Source organism: Rhincodon typus, chromosome 41 (assembly GCF_021869965.1).
Source record: "Rhincodon typus isolate 14 chromosome 41, sRhiTyp1.1, whole genome shotgun sequence".
Lineage (NCBI taxonomy): Eukaryota > Metazoa > Chordata > Chondrichthyes > Orectolobiformes > Rhincodontidae > Rhincodon > Rhincodon typus.
The window spans coordinates 3,893,971-3,911,117 of record NC_063372.1 but is presented as its reverse complement, the minus strand read 5'-3'; the positions used below and the strand labels follow the sequence as shown (position 1 = coordinate 3,911,117).

Genomic DNA, 17,147 nt, shown 5'->3' with positions numbered 1-17,147 from the left:
CAACTCAGACCAGTGACTGAAGCCTTTTAGTGTATATGGCTCTGCAATGCTTCAGGTAACACATGACCCAGCAGGAGAACTGAGATGGTGATTTGTGACATCGTGAGAATTCTGGATTGGAGGGGACACTGAGCTTATGAAAAAGCTGAATTAACAGCTAGCCCTGCTGCAAAACTTGGTTAATGAGTGCATATGTAAGAAAGTACATATATGAGTTCAGATCCATCACACAGTAAGGTTTAATAATACCTAGGAAAGCAGCACTTGATGATGATTCATAACTTGAAAACTAAATAAAAATGATCAGAATAAGCAGGAACCAGAATACGTTCCGGGTTCACATGCATAACTCAGCACTCTGTTAAGTTGCAACAATCTTACTGGTGCCACCTGGGAAGAGATACTCTACACCAGAATGATTTTCATACCAAAGGCTCAGGGGCAGATTACAATTAAAAATCAAGGTCCAGTTATTGCAGCCTCCTTGTCATACATGCCACTGACTAGCTCAGGCACCAGGCTGCATATCACTCATTCATTTGCTGTTGATATCACCGCTTCAATGTTGTATTGGGACAAACAGGAAAGAGAATATAGATTAACATATTTTGTTTTCAGAATGAATTCCTGAAGTCCAGATCTACTCATTATGTTAAAACTTTTTTTGTGCTTCAAAAAGGACTGGAAATGGAATACCTTACCTCCTTAGTTTGCCATCCACGATCCACTTGTTCTTCCGAATGTTGGCACGATGATCTATGTTTTTATCTATTTCCCTGCACGGATCAAATCAAGAGCCACACTTTAATATCATAGCTTTCTTTACAGGAACACTTTGTATGTGGTCTTTCGCTTCTTTTTCTTGGTTATCCAGTTCCTCCTTCCAGGTTCTCCATTCCTATTGGTTGGTTTTGAGGGCAGCCATAAGGAGCATGGCCTAGGTTGGCTTCTCCTCCAACAGGCTCCTAACCCAACTTACAAAGCAGAAGGATATGGGCTCACACTCAAATTAGTTACCAATTTCAAGTGTGTTGGCACTAACCCAGAGACAAAATGGAAAATCAATTCAGTCACTGGAGCCTAGACACATATGAAAGAACAGCTCCAGAAGAGACACACAAACAGTTCTGGTAATTCGCATCAGAGCCAGCAAGAGGAAAAACTGACAATGATCTGTTAATCAGTACAGACGATGAAATAACCTTTCCTTGTTCAAAAAAAAAATGTCAGCAGAGCCAGTATTAACTGCTATCAATGGCTGGCTCTTCTGCAAGTTAAGCAAGTTCCACGTTTTGCTTCCTACCTTATCACTATGCTGCTCCCCAGCAGCTCATTGACGAGGAAGGCCAGCACTGCTGCCTTTTTCTCAGAGCAATGTGCTTGGAATGATTTGCTTTTCAGCCCTTCGCAGAGCTCTGCTTCAGCACCGTAAGCCTCCAGGAAAATCCGTAGCACTTCTGACACATTATCCCGGTTAATTCCAATGTCACAGATTCGCTCCCCAAGAAACGTTACGGACTAGAAAAGTGAAGGATTTGATTGGTTACACACCATATATGGGTAACCTACAACAAGTGCAAGCTTTTACAACATGTAAAATATAAGGCTTTCTACAGCTCAATATGCAGGACTATAGGTCATAGAACAGTAAAGCAAAGGAACGGGGCCTTCTGTGTTGACCATGATGCCATTCTAAACTTATCGTATCTGCCTGCATAAGTTCCGTATCCCTCTATTCCCTGCCTGTTCATGTGTCTGTCTAAATGCTTCTTAAACATTGCTATCGTATCTGCTTCTACCACCTCTCCTGGCAGCACATTTCAAGCACCTCCTGCTCTCCGTGTAAAAAAAACTTTCCCCGTACATCTCCTTTAAACTTGCCTCCTCTCACCTTAAACCTATGACCCCTAGTATTTTACATTTCCACCCTGAGAAAAAGACTCTCTATCCATGGCTCTCACGATTTTATATACTTCTATTAGGTCACCCCTCAGCCTCCTACACTCTAGTGAAAACAATCCAAAACAATTTTTAAAAAGCCTTTCACCTCAGTGTCCTGTTAATAACAGGCAAGGCATCAGAGCCCAGAGCTTCGCGACTGTCGGTAATGCAGTTTGGCAGGAGTGTTGCCACTTTCAGTGAGCCACGGACTTGCATCCACCCCAAGATCTGTCTGTGTATCAATGCTCCTACAGGTCCTGCCACTGCTGTATACTTTTCTTTTGCATTTGACCTCCCAAAATACATCACCAACTTTCCAACTGATCTGCATCTTTCGACAACCTTCCTCACTATCCACAACTCCACCAATTTTCATGTTGTCTGCAAACATACTAATCAGACCACCTACATTTTCATCCAAATCATTTATATATATTACAAACAACAGAGGTCCCAGCACTGGAACACCACTGGTCACAGACCTCTAGTCAGAAATATACCCCTCCAATACTACCCTTTATCTTCTATGACCAAGCCAATCCAACTTACCAACTAGTCAAGTGCCTTAGTAAAGTTTATGTAGACAACATGCACTGCCCTACCCTCATTAATCACCTTTGTCACGTCCTCAAAAAACTCAATCAAATTTGTGAGGCAAGACCTCCCCCGTACAAAGCCATGCGGACTATCCCTAATAAGTCCATTCTTTTCCAATAGTAGAATCTTGTTATACTGTAAGAGATTGCACAGGAGATAACACATAGGGTGAAGGCTTAATGCATAATAAACAACATTTGGAAAGTGCTTGACACAGGATAAAAGACTTGACTTATGGCTTGATGTTTTTTAAAAATACTCAATCTTGGGATGTATGCCTTTGTCAGGGCCAGCATTTGTTTCCAATCCTGAGCTACCCTGTTATATTAGATCATTACACAGACTGGAGTCTATTTCATACAGGCTGCAGGATTTTACACACATAGACCTCAGAGCCAGAGATATACAGTTACATGTCAGTAGCTTTTACATCCCCAGAGCATCCCAAACACACCTCACCCCTTAGACTGATCACTTTTGAAGTTCAGTCATTGTCGTTATGTCACCAAGTCAAAGAGGGGCAACCAAATGCTTGACCAAAAGGGTGGGTTTTAAGGAGGATCTCAGAGGAGGATAAAGAACTGGATAAAGGCACAGCCACCACCAAAGGGTTCAAGGAATTGGAGTGGGGTGTGTGAACAATGCACAAAAAGGTTGAAGTTAGAGGAGCAGACAGGTTGTACAGGGGGAATGGGGTTTGTAGGACTACAGCAGGTCACAGAGCTAAGAGCTGAGATCAACTCTGATTTGAAATTTCTTAATTAGAAGGAAGAATCTTTTGCCAATTCATCCTATCAAGGCCCTTCCTTATTTAAAAACCTCAATAAACTCTCTTCTTAGACTTCCCTGCTTCAGTGCAAATCAGATTTTCAAATTTCTCCATATAACTACAGTTTCCCATCTTTGTCATCATCCTGAAGAATTTACACTGTACAGTCTGTGTGACTTTAATGGCTGTGGCTCTCAAAACTGCATAGAGTAATCTTGCTGTCACTAACCACTGTCTTCTACTAACCGATTACTTTTTTGCCCTTGTACTCTTCTGTATGCTGTTACTGAATTTGTAAAAGCTAAAATGCTACAGTGCTTATGGTTTTACCTTTCTACACTTTCAGGGTATCATATATGCAAATCCTTTTCCACTGTGTATTCCTCATTCAAATATATTGCTTCACACTTTTCGATACAAAAAATTGTTTTGTCAACCAAAACATTTGCTATATGTTCACCCATTCTGCTTTGTTTTGGATGGCATCAAGTTTCTTGAGTGTTGTTTGAGCTGCACCCATCCAGGCAAATGGGGTGTATTCCATCACACTCCTGACTTGTGGCTTGTAGATAGTTGACAGGCTTTGGGAAGTCAGGTAGTGAGACTCTGTTAGGGTATGTAGCCTTGGACCTGCTCTTGTAGCCACTGTATTTATATGGCTAGTTCAGTTCAATTTTTGGTCAATGGTAGCTCTCAGAATATTGATAGTGAGGGGAATATCAGCAATGGAGTGATGGCTGGATTCCCTCTTGTTTGAGACGGTTATTTCCTAGTACGTGCATGGTACGAATTTTACTAGCCATTTATTAGCCCATGCATGGACATTTTCCAAGTCTTGAAGCATTTGAACATGCTTCAGTACTGCTTCAGTATCTGAGGAGTTGTGAATGGTGCTGAACATGGTGCAATCATCAGTGAACGTCCCCATTTCTGAATTTATGATGAAGGGAAAGGTTATTGATGAAACAGCTGAAGATGGTTGGGCCTAGAACATCTACCTAATGCCCACCACATACATAAAATTGAACACAACTGATATATAATTAACACTGTCCCCTGTGGCTACAGTATGTCCAACCCATTTCCAATCAGAGCTAAAACTCATTAACCCTAACCCACATTTCCCTAACTATCAGCCAGCTTTCTTTCTGTGCTGCTACATTTGGTTTTGCTGTAGAATTTGGAACACAATCACTGGTTCAGTCTCCATACCTGGTATTTATGTGGCAATCCTGGATCGAGCACTGCAATCTGGAGTAATCGAATCAGCAGGTCCTGGATATCAGCCATATTGTCTCCAACATTCAGCAGACCTTCCTGGAGTGTATTCAAGCTGGGCACATCCTTGCTGGTGTCAAAACCGAGCACCTTTCCATAGTTGTGCAAAAACTCAATGACTATGAGACAGTCAGAAAAGGCACGGCCAGAAAGCACCAGGCCTGGAATGGGGACAAACTCTGGTAAAGGCTGAAAGAAAAAGGGAGGAATATCTATGAATATGGCGGAGTTGCATCCACCATACCCAGGTAATTACACCATCTCCATCACTATACTGCTGTTGCCTGAGGCAACAGTAAACCTACAGAAATATATAAAGCAAAGTTAAACAGCTAGTTCAATATTTGAGTCCACCACAACTCTAAATTTACTTGCTTTTTTTTTCTCTTCCTTATTTGAGGGTACTGACTCATAGGGTGAAAGCACCATGGCTAGGTTTGCTAACCCTGGATTAATTCCTGGGGACACCAGGACACTTCATTTTCATTTCACATCCATCCAGGGTTGGCAACCACCTCTGGTATCTCTCCCAAGAAGCCATCCTCCATGTTTATGCCTCAAAAGTGAATAGTTAATAGAATTCTCAATGATGAGCATACCACAGTCAACAGCAATATCTGAGAAAAACCCAATGTTGTCTGCACATGCAAATCTTCGAGCATTGCATAAGTCGGTAGTGATCATTGCGTCTGAGTTTTTCCGCTCCTGACCTCGGGAATGCCGAGGTTGCTTGTACCTCCCCAGATCAGCCAATTCAGTCGCTAACTGGTGTGAGAGTAAATGGCATCAACCAGAAACGGTGCCAGGTTTGAATCCTGTTTTCTGGCCAGTTCACTGGTTTCACCTGAGGTACTGGTGTGGGCACCTGGAATAGGTTGTGGAACAATCAATCAGTCAGGGTTCCCAGTCCTCAGTCCTGAGTGACTCTCAGCAGGCATGTGTGTAGGGCAGGATCAGGCTCAGATGACCAATGCTGTTGAATGGCTAAGTGACACTTGCTTTCTAAGTTCCCAAACGATGCACAAACACTTAAATGAAGTACTAACTTCATTCACTAAGTCTGACGCTCAAATATTTTCTGACAATAAAATTGAGGGAAAATAGTGAATGCTTGGATTCATCAAAGGAGTAATCTCTGTTTTAAATATGAGCTTGACCTTTTCCTTTTGCAGTTAACTCTGGGTTTGGTCCAGGGTAGAGGCTTACCTTGTGATCAGTTAAATACAGGTCTTCAGTGGGTTTCTTCATCTCCTGCCAGAGCTGTAGCTTCTGCTGTTTCCCTTTCAGTTTCTGCTGTTTCTTCACCTGCTTGTCCTTCTGATCCTTTGTCACCCTTTGGGCTTTCTGCAGTTTCTGCTCTGGTTTTAGTTGAGTCTGTCCCTGTTGTAACAGGATGAAAAGAAAGCAGTAGAGATTCACTGCATCTTATCCTTGACAAATGTCACCCTCCAAATTGCGTTGACTCCTGCTGATACGCATGCACACTTGCTGTCCATTCTTCCCGTGTGAATCCAGGCAGAGGCTAGTGGCCTATTTGACTCTGAAGGCTTAACCCAATCTTGACCAAGGATTGCACCTTGAACCTTCAGATCTATATGGCTGCCACACGCTGTGCTTACCAACTGAGCCATTAAGGGAGTCAGACCACAAATACATCATCTGTTGAGAAGCCAGGAATCCCATGGGCATGATCAAATTAAATGGGAGAACAGGCCTGAGGGCCTGAATGGTGTCCCTCTGTTCTTGTGCCTGAGTTCTACTAGGCTCTGTATATACAGAGTTGTTCCAGCAAATGCAACAAGATCAGCAAAGTAAAACCAACTGATAATAAATTGTTACAGGGCCATGATTGTTAACAGTGATAAAGAACAATAGAAATTACAGATAATATGCAGCACACAAACTGACTACTCAATCCAATTAGTCCAGGCTGGTCATTAAAAGGCAATGCTCCGAATCTAACCAAGGCTTTTTTTTTGGGGGCGGCGGGGGTGCGCTGGCTACTGCTGCATTAATTACACTCTCTAGGTACTCAATACCACACTCAGTCCCTGGTTTGTGCTGAATTAACAGGTCTCAGCATGACTGGCCTTAGTATCTGGACACTAAAGCAAGACAGAAACAGCCAAAGCTGCTTCCTTATGCATTAGCCAGTACATATATACAGAATAGACCTTTGAGCTAAGTGGTAGAGAACTGGTAGCACCTGTGGACATGTATCCCAGTAAGTCAGGAGTTTCAAGAATGGATAGAAAAGGGCCAGCCTTATTTAAAGTGGATAAGTTCAAACATCTTCTGCTTACTATTTTATCCACTCTCAGAACCAATGTCAATCAGAATTTTCGAGTGGGGAAGAGAACAAACCAATGTACATTCTTCCTCTTTGCTTAGGATGTCAGAATCAGGTACTTAGCAACACAGGTTAGATACAAATCAGAGCTTTCTCTGGACTGCCTTAACCCCAATCCCAGAAAACAACCATAGAGTAACATCAGCATGGGAATTTACCACACAAGCTGCTCTTGCAGCTTCTCTGATAAGCTTGGCCAATTAGTGATAATTAGAACTGAATTCTGTTTTATTTCCAGCATACTCAGGTCTCCAGGCAACTGGGTAGATAGCGATCAGCCTGGGAGAATGAGTAGCTATCGATGGGGACTATTAGTAGCTAACAATGAGTTGTGTGTAATAGCAGACCATGTGATAACAAGGCCTGGTATGTGGGGGTTGAGGTAAGGACCTGGGAGAAAGTTGAGGAACCCAATATGGAGTCCAGAAGGCTATAGAGATCACAAGCAGAAAATGAGGTGCTGTTCTTCAAGCTTCGCTGGAACACTGCAGCAAGCCAGAGACAGAGATGTTGGCCAGGAAACACGGTGGTGTGTTGAAGTGGCAGGCAACAGGTAGCTCAGGGTCTTTTTTGCGAGCAGAATGTAGATGTTCTGCGAAGCAGTCACCTGTCTGTGCTTTGTTTCCCCAGTGTAGAGACCACACTGTGAGCAGCGAATGCATGAGACTAGATTGAGTGAAGTGCAGGTACCTACCTCTCCTGGAAGGTGTGTTTGGGCCTTGGATAGTGAGTAGGGAGGAAATAACTGGGCAGGTGTTACACCTTCTGCGGCTGCAGAGGAAAATGCCATGGAGGGGATGTTGGGAGTGAAGGAGGAGTGGACCAGGGTGTCCCGGAGGGAACGGTCCTTGCAGAGGCTGACAAGAGAGGGGAGGGGAATGTGTGTCTTGTGGCGGAAATGGTGGCTAATGATCCTTTGGATGTGGATGCTGGTGGGATGGTAGGTGAGGACAAGGGAGACCCATCGCTGTTGCGGGAGGGAAGAGAAGGAGTGAGGGCGGAAGTGAGGTCGGAAGTGCTGGAGATGGGTCGGACCCGGTTGAGGGCCCTGTCAACTACGGTGCTGGGGAATCCTCAGTTGAGGAGGAAGGTGGACATTTCAGAGGCTCCCTTGTCAAAATTGACATCATCAGAAGAGATACAACAGAGACAGAGGAACTGGGAGAATGGAATAGAGTCTTTACAGGAAGCAGGTAGTGAGGATGTATAATCAAGGTAACTGTAGGAGTCGGTGGGTTTATAGTGGATATTAGTGGCCAGTCTATCCCCAGAAATGGAAACAAAGATGTCAAAGAAAGAAAGGGAGGAGTCAGATGGAATTTCAATTTTAATTTCAAACCTTTTGCTTCAATTTATTCAGCAAGGCCTTCAGCTTCTGCTTCTCTTTCTCATTCAGAACAGCTTAAAAAAAAATCAAAAAGAGAATTGGATTAATCAGGTTTCAAGTACACTGCATCCAACCTAAATGGAAAATGAAGGAAGGGAGTGAGAGAGTTGGGGAATGCCACAGAATGGGGTCATATGTTCAGTTACCCATTTATAGAATCTTAGAATTCCTACAGTGCGGAAAGAGGCCACTCAGCCCATCAGGTCTGTACAGATCCTCTGAAGATCATCACACCCAGATCCAGCCCTCCACCCCATGCTGTCCTCGTAACCCTGCATTACCCATGACTAATCCACCTAACCTGCACATCTTTGGACTGTGGGAGAAAACTGGAGCACCCGGAGGAAACCCACGTAGACATGGGGAGAATGTGCAAACTCCACACAGATAGTTGCCCAAGGCTGGAATCAAATTTGGGTTCCTGGCGCTGTGAGGCAGCAGTGCTAACCACTAAGCCACGTGCCGCCCATGCTGGCGCCATTTATACACCTGCTTGAATCTAATAACTGGTGGCTGATCTGTTTTAGGCCCTTACTGTGCAGAATCTCTGATTTGTGTGACAAATGCAACTGTTCTATATGGTGTGTGAGGAGGGGGATAAAAGAGGTCGCCCTAGTTAAACGGTTACAAGTCTGCACCTCTTGCCAACTGAGAGGATTGGGCATACAACCTCTTCCTTGGCTTTTGATAATGCTGCCCTGTGACCAGCCTTTAAAATGTGAGAGAGTGTGAGCTACAGCCAATTACACCTCCCTCTGGGCAAGCACTGGACCCTAACTGTCCTGCTCAGATAATGAGCAATCAGGAAGCATCTGAATGTAATAAAATGTGGGCCATATTTCACCGAAGTCAAGCCAGAATTCATAATAGCCTTGATTATAAACAATCTGTTTCTTGGGCTTCATTGTGAAATATGGAGCAAACCGTGGAAGGATCCATTACCGAGAATCCCCAAGGGAGGCTTTCAACACTCAATACAGTTTCAACTTTACCCTGGTAAAGGAGCAGAAACCTTGCAGAATCAGTCCTGTCATCATATTTTAAAATGCCCGCTTGCTGGATGTTTATTGGCACACCAGCAAGACGATACATGAGGTCAGAACATTGAGTATTATTGACGCGAATATTGTTATAACAGCTTCCTTACATGGTCAGCCATATATTTCTAGTGTGGAAAGTGACAACTGGCCTGTCTTGGTACGAGACATGGAACCTGGGCCATACCGTACACCTAGCAAAATAGCAGACACAGCTGAACAGATCTTTTCCAATGTTATGGTCAAAAAATGCTTCTATTCACTCAAAAATATTGCCTCATATTTAATCTTTAAAAGTAAAAATAAGTAGTTCATAAATTAAAGGAAAAGTTACAAATCTTGTCAGTTGGACACTTGATCAGGTCCTCATCTTTGCATCAGTTCCAAGGTTCAGACAGGTGTATGGTGTAAAGATGGCCGCTCTGATCAAGAAACCAGTAAAAATATTCTTTAAAAAAAATGAGGAGAATGGCAAGTTTCAGCTGCATATTTGCTCACTGTTTAAGCTAAAGACTTGCATACAAACATACAAATTTCGAACAGAAGTAGACCACGTAGCCCTCTCAAGCGTGCCCTGCCTTCAATGAGATCATGGCTGATCCGATTACTTTGCATTCCACCTACTCTCCCCATGATTTTTCACCCCCTTGCTAATCAAGAATCTATCCACTTCTGCCTTACAAATATTCAGGATTTTGTTTCCGCCATCTTTTGAGGAAGAGAGATCCAAATACAACCTTTTGTGATTAAGCATTTCTCCTTATCATTGTCTTAAATGGGTGACCCCCTTATTTTTAAGCAGTGACCTTTCAGAACCTCAAGACATCCCAGAGCACTTTACAACAAGGTATTTTTGAAGTGTAGTTACTGCTGTAACATATAAATGTGGCAGATATCCAATACTAAAATCTTCCACAAACAGCAATGCAATAATGCTCTAGTGGTGTGAACTGAGGGATAAATACTGGGCAGAACACTGAGGAGAATTTCCCTGCCCTTCAACAAATAATTACACCAGATATTTTTACATCCACCCAAGAGGATAGATAGCGTTTTGATCTATCATCTGATCTGAAAGGCGACGTCTCCAACAGTGCAACGCTACCTCAGCACTGCACTGCAAGTATCAGCTTGGATTTTGTGTTCAAATCTCTGGAGTGGAATTTGAACCCTCAACCTTCAGACTCAAAGGTGAGAGCACCCATTGACTTCCCAATCACTTAATCAGGGAACAAGCTGAACAAATACTAACAAACGACCCAGGTCTGTTGAAGTGTCAGCAATGGGTAAATTGATAACGCTCGTGTCTCTGAGTCACCAGGTTCTGGTTTCAAGTGCCACTTCACCCATAAAAGCCTAGGCTGAAATGCCAGTGCAGACCTGCGCTGTCGCAGGTGTGGGCTTCTGAATGATACATTGAACTGAGGCCCCAGCTGCCTACACGGATCCCAAGACACTATTTCAAAGAAGAACGAGGGGGAATTGTCCCCAGTGTTTTGGCCAATATTTTTTCCCTCAACCAACAAGACTAAAAACAAATTACTACATTGCTGTTTGTGGGAGTTTGCTGCCACGTTGCCAACATTACAACAGTGACTACCTCTTAAAATATTGCATTGCTTGTGAAGTGCTTTGTAAAATGCTGGATAAGCATGAGTCATTTCTTTTTGATTATTTTGTTGACAAGCACATCTCCAAGGACAGCTCAAGGATCCTGAGGAATCTTGACAGGCTGGATGCAGAGTGGATATTTCCTTTCATGTTAGAATCTAGAACTTGAGGTTACTGTTTAAAAATCAGGGGTCACGCATTTAAAACAGAGACAAGGTGAAATTTTTATGATTTTTTTCTCTCTCAAACCGTTGACAGTCTTTGGAACTCTCTTCCTGAAAAGGTGGTGAAGGCAGAGGCTTTGATTTTTTTTATTTAAGGCAGAGGAGTATGCATTCTTGGTAAGCAAGGGGATGAAAGGTTATCAGAGTAGGTGGGAATGTGAATTTAAGGTTACGGTCAGATCTGCCATGATCTTATTAAATGTCGGCACAAGCTCGAGGGGCTGAATGGCCTACTCCAGCTCCTTGTTCAAATGTTCATAATTGACAGGGGCAGGACATTAAGTGAATAATCTGAATAGTATTGAATCAGGAAGCTTCAAGCTTTTAACTATCCCAAATTGGCCAAGGACGGCAGCAACTAGCCCTGAGTTGGGGCTGGGAAAGAAAATCAGTCAGCCCTGACACCTGATTGATTTTCAGTGCTTACGGTGCCAATTACTGTGTTATGCACATAAAATAACTACACAGAGGCCAGTATCCTGTCACCAAATCACCCCTTATTTACTTGTGCACAGTACATGGGCTCTGACCAGCCAGCTCAGAGCCAGTCCCTACAATGAGGGGATGCTCTGAATCCCCTGTTTATATCTGTCAGCCAAGGCTCCCTGATTGGCCCAGGTTAACAACCCCAATCAGGGATCTCATACTCAATGAGATCCACTTGGCCTTGGTTCCAATCTCTACAGCACACGTTTATAAGTTGGGCAATAATGGAACTGAGCTGTGATTAACTGTCTATACTGAAATATGAACAAAGGCTGGGGGTCACTGGCACCTTTAGAACTGTACCCCAGCACGAGTCAAGCGTCTTCAACAGAAAAAAAGGAAGGAAAGAAAATCTTGGGAGAAGGGTGGGAAGGAACAGAATCACAAAAGTGCAAAACACGCATTTTATATGGATTAATATACATGTCAAGACAAAAGCTACAGAAGGGATTATATTACATTTAATGGATTCATTGCTACATCTGGAAGGACAAGGGCAGCAGATATATGGGCAGACCACCACCTGCAAGTTCCCCTCCACACTGACTTGGAAATACACCGCCATTCCTTCACTGTCACTGGGTTAAAATCCCAGAGCTCCTTCTCTAACAACACTGCAGGTGTATCTGCACCAAATGGACAGCAGCAGTTCAAGAAGGCAGCTCAACACCACCTTCTCACGGGCAAGTAGAAGTGGGCAATAAATGCTAGCTCAGCCAACGATGCCCACATCCCCTGAATAAATGAATAAATAAAAGAAAGAAAAGGAATGAAATCAATTTGTACCTTGAGATTCAATTCTTTTCATGAGCTTGAACTCGCTCTTGTTGAGCAATGTCACTGTCTTGACCTTTGGTGGTCTTCCTTTGCCTCGTTTGACCTTTGGCGATTTTTGAGCTCGTTGCTTGTTCGGATTTGGTGGCCGCCCCCGTCTGCCCATCATGGCTTTAATCCGTAAAGGGATTTCTTCCGCATTAAGCTTACACCACTGCTCACCCTAAATAAATCAGACAAAAAAGTACAAATCATTGCTTTCGATGGACACAAGAAGGGACAAAACAGAGACTTCAGTCTGTGTGAGAAGCCCCATGTAAATGCATCTCATTACACTGTTCTTTAATATGTTTTCGGTAGTGGGAGATGTAATACTAATAGGCTGGATAGGGGTGGTAGGGTCTTGGATCATGCCAACTATTCCTTGCATGTTTTAATTCCAATCTTGTCAGGGAAAAATGCCAAGTGAAAGGTGAATGGTTTGGCAGGAAAGGGAGGACCAACAGATGAGTGAAGAACCTCTAAGTCTCCCAAGCAAAAGTAAAGACACATGGGCTGAATTGTGGGTTGAGATTGCATCCTCACTCATAACATTGGAGAATGTTACGAGATGTAGAAACTTCCTCTTTCCTCAAGAGCCCTTGCTAATCTCAAACTTTGATTAAAATTGGAAGCAAGACACTAAAACCTTAGTGAAGCCAAATGAAATAGTCAAATGTATATTCAGGAACAAAAGCCTGTACAAACCTCAGAGGACTCTCGTGCTTCAAAAAAATCTCCCACATTCATCCTGGGGCTGAAACTGAAATGTTCCCGATTGACTTCTGTCACCGCATTTCGAACCAGGTACTGGAAAAAGAACGGAGAAAAATTGTCTCATCTGTTTCCAATTGACAATTCATGGGTTGACTCTATCATAAAATGAAGGGTGACTAGATAAATCTGATAGGGTTAACTTTTTTTTAAAACAGTCTTTCACTGCTGCTTAATAACCATGTTGTTAGAATTCTCGAGAGAGTAAACACAAGGTTCCTACAATTTGTAAAGCATCTAAACCCTCTGGAGCTTTAAAAGATCTTGTCACATTATGATTTAAAGCAAAAAAGTCTGGTGATCTCACTGGGGAAGGCTGTCACTTCTGGAAAGAAATAGAAACATTTTTCCATCACTAACACGGTTTTAACACTCTTCAGTAAAGCACGTGATGGGTAAAGGCAGTATTCCAGTCACACAACACTGAACCTGTTAAAAGGACATGGTTAGCTGTTAGTCACCGAATGAGAAAGTCTCTCGGGAAAGTCAGTAGAACTACCACCTGCACTGCCTCCCACAGAGTGACCTTTCCACACACACGCACAAACACAAACACAAACACAAACACACACACACACACACACCACCCAATGCTCAGAGAGTTCGCTGGTGGCCAAGGGAGCAGCAAATACAGTGAAGATGAAAAGTCTGCAGTAGTTTGGCAATCCCAACTTCCCAGCTGAGGGAGCCTAACATGGCCATGGTGAAAAAATGAAAAGGTCCGATCCAGTTATTAGTGAGCTATAGGTACACCACACTTTGCAAGAATCAAGCTCAGAGATCAGTCTCAGTCCAACTGTTAAAAATGTTAAGAACAAAACAAAAATAAGGTTGGGACCTAATTGTTTGTGAAGCTTCTTCTGAGAGCAGAACAATGTTCACTGGAATGAAACTGCCCTTTTTAAAAAAAAACTCCTTACATGGGTCTGGTTATATGGGTGGTGACTGCCATCTAGTGCCTTCTCCAAATGGTCAGCATTCCTATTCAGACCTACAGAGTGGGTTTTTATCATGGCTGCATGATCCTCTCCTTGCCCAGTGGTTGCAAACTTTCTAGCAGGAGCAACTGGATAATTCAGGAGCGTGAATCTGAGCTGATCTCCTTCTCTAACCCAGGGGCACTGAAACCAATTGGACCATCAATATCACATAGCTCAGCAGAATCCAAGGATCAAATATATGGAAAAGGAGCAGGAGTAGACCATTCAGTCTGCTGATTATAACCTCAAATCCACATTTCTGCTGACTCCAATAACTTTCACCTCCTTGTTTAACAATAATCCATCTACCTCTGCCTTAAAAATATTCAAGGACTCTGCTTCCATCACCTTTTCATGAAGGAAGTTCCCAAGACTCAAGACCTGAGAGAAAGAAATTCACTTCATCTCTATTTTAATGGGCAATCACTGCTTTTTAAACAGCAACTCCTAGTTCTAGCTTCTCCTACAAGTGGAAGTATTCTCTCCACATCTACCCTGTCACAACCCCTCCAGATTTATCTGCTTCAATCAGCTCAGTTGGCTGGACAGCTGGATTATGATGCAGAGTGATGCCAACACTGAGTTAAATTTCCATACCGGCTGAGGTCACTATGAAGCATTCTCCTTCTCAATCTCTCCCCTCGTCTGAGGCATAGTGGCAGTCAGATTAAACCAATTCCAATCATCACTCTGTAATGAGACAGCAGCCGTATGGTCTGGTATGCCTTCATGTGGTGCAATCAAGTCACCTCTTACTGTTCTAAATTCCAGTGGATACAGAGCTAGCTTGGCCAACCTTTCTTCCTATGACAACCTAGTCATTCCAGGTATTAGTCTGGTAACCTTCTCTGAATAGCATCCAATGCATTTACATCCTTCCTTAAACAAATAAGGTGACCAATACTGTGCACAATACTCCAGATGCATTCTCAATACTGCCCTGTATATTTCCTTTTGTTTCAATTCCCTTTGTGATTAAATGACAAAGTTTTGTTACCTTTCCTAATTTCTTGCTGTACCTGGATACTAACCTTTTGTGATTCATGCACTGGGACACCCAGATCCCTTTGGAATTCAGAACGCTGCAAACTCTCAACATTTAGATAATATGGTTCTTTTTAATTCTCCCTGTTAACATGGACAACTTCACATTTTCCCACATTATACTTCATTTGCCTCATTTTTGCACAATCACTTAACTAATAGATATCCTTCTGCAGTGTCCTTATGTCCTCTTCACAACTTACCTTCCTATCTTTGTGTCATCTGCAAATTTGGCGGCCAAACCCTCCGGCCCTTCATGCAAGTCATGTATATAAATTGTAAACAGTTGATGTCCCAGTTCTGATCCCTGTGGCATATCAGTCGTTACAACTTGCCAACCTGAAAAAGACCCATTTAAGCCTACTTTCTGCATCACGTTAACCAGCCAATCTTTTATCCATGCTAATATGCTATCCCCTACACCATGAGCTCTTATTTCGCAATAACATTTGATGTGGCACTTTATCAAATCTCTTATGGAAATCTAAGCACAATACATCCACTGGTTTACCTTTATTCATAGTACAGATTACTTCCTCAAAGGACTCCAATAGGTTGGTCAAACACGTTTTCCCTTTCACAAAACCATGTTGACTCTGCCTGATTACCTTAAACTGATCTAAGTGACCTGGGAACATTCAATCCTAGTCTATATACATTCCACTGACATGACTAACAGCAGGACTGAAAGAGGTCTGGACACTTGTGAATATCTTTATCACACACCAAAGAATTGGCAATGGGTAGAAAGCAACTCTTCCAACACCTCGCTGTGTAGCTCTGAGCCAGAGGTGTCAAGCTAAAAATTGATTTAAAATCAACCACTGTTTGGTGACCAGAAGCAGAAACAGCAAGCTCGGCCTGTCAGCAGATGAGAAGTGAATCTGGGCACAAACCCATGCAACATCCTTCTCCACTCCAAAACAGATTCAAAAAGTCCCATTGCACTCACTGTCTCTGCTCACAGGTGAAGAATGGCACTGGGAAGAGTTAAAAGAGGGGGGCATCAGCAAACCCACTTTCCAATAAGAAGTTAATGCCTTCTGGAGGGGAGGGAAGTTACCCAGACAAAAATAAAAACCTTTATTACAGTATCTCCCACAGTTATCACACACTAGAAAGCTACCCACATTGTGCAGTTGTCTTTTTTTCTGTTAATTACCTTAATAACTTCAGGGAACTGACGTAGCCTCTTTCCACAGGGGGCGTAATATGTGGTTTCCCCATGCAAGCGGCTCCCAACAGTCCTGATTCTGATCTCACGCCTCCATCTGACAAACACAATAACTTTATTATTTGGGAAGCAGAAATCAAATACAAATTTATTTTTTTAAAAAGCATCTCTTTCTCTTTGCTCCCCTTTCAATTAACGGTGTGACTCTGAATCTTGAACCGTTGCTGTCAGAGGAGTTGAACAGACAGATGAGACATTGAGTAAATTCTCTTGCACTTAAAAGCATTAGAGGTGATTTGACTGAAATATGCAGATTTCTGAACAGCTGGACAGGATAGACACTGAAAGGTTGTTTCCTCTTGGCTGTGCAATCTGGAACAAGGGGTCACAGTCTCAGGGTAAGGGGACCATCATTTAGGACTGAGAGGAAGAGAAATTTCTTCACTCAAAGGGTTGTGGATTTTTGGAATTTTCTACCCTGGAGGATAATGAATGCTCCATCATCAAATATATTTAAGGATGAGATAAGACAGGTTTTTGATCTTGCCGGGAATCAAGAAACTCAGGGAACAGGTGGGGCAAGTGGAATTGACACTGAAAATCAGCCACGATTTTATTCAATATTGAATGGTACAGCAGGCCATATGGTCTGCTCCTGCTCCTCTACTTTATAGACTCAGAC

The 17,147-nt window shown here is 42.8% G+C and overlaps 1 protein-coding gene across 1 annotated transcript in view; it reads right to left on the bottom strand.

Moving 5' to 3' along the window:
• The window catches only part of LOC109924121 (bromodomain adjacent to zinc finger domain protein 2A-like), a 131,504-nt gene that overhangs the window by 32,462 nt on the left and 81,895 nt on the right, over nucleotides 1-17,147 (bottom strand). The window contains 8 exon segments of the mRNA XM_048618801.1: nucleotides 702-776; nucleotides 1,304-1,518; nucleotides 4,520-4,774; nucleotides 5,792-5,965; nucleotides 8,275-8,336; nucleotides 12,467-12,677; nucleotides 13,202-13,303; nucleotides 16,454-16,562. Coding sequence (XP_048474758.1) covers nucleotides 702-776; nucleotides 1,304-1,518; nucleotides 4,520-4,774; nucleotides 5,792-5,965; nucleotides 8,275-8,336; nucleotides 12,467-12,677; nucleotides 13,202-13,303; nucleotides 16,454-16,562 — 1,203 coding nt within the window.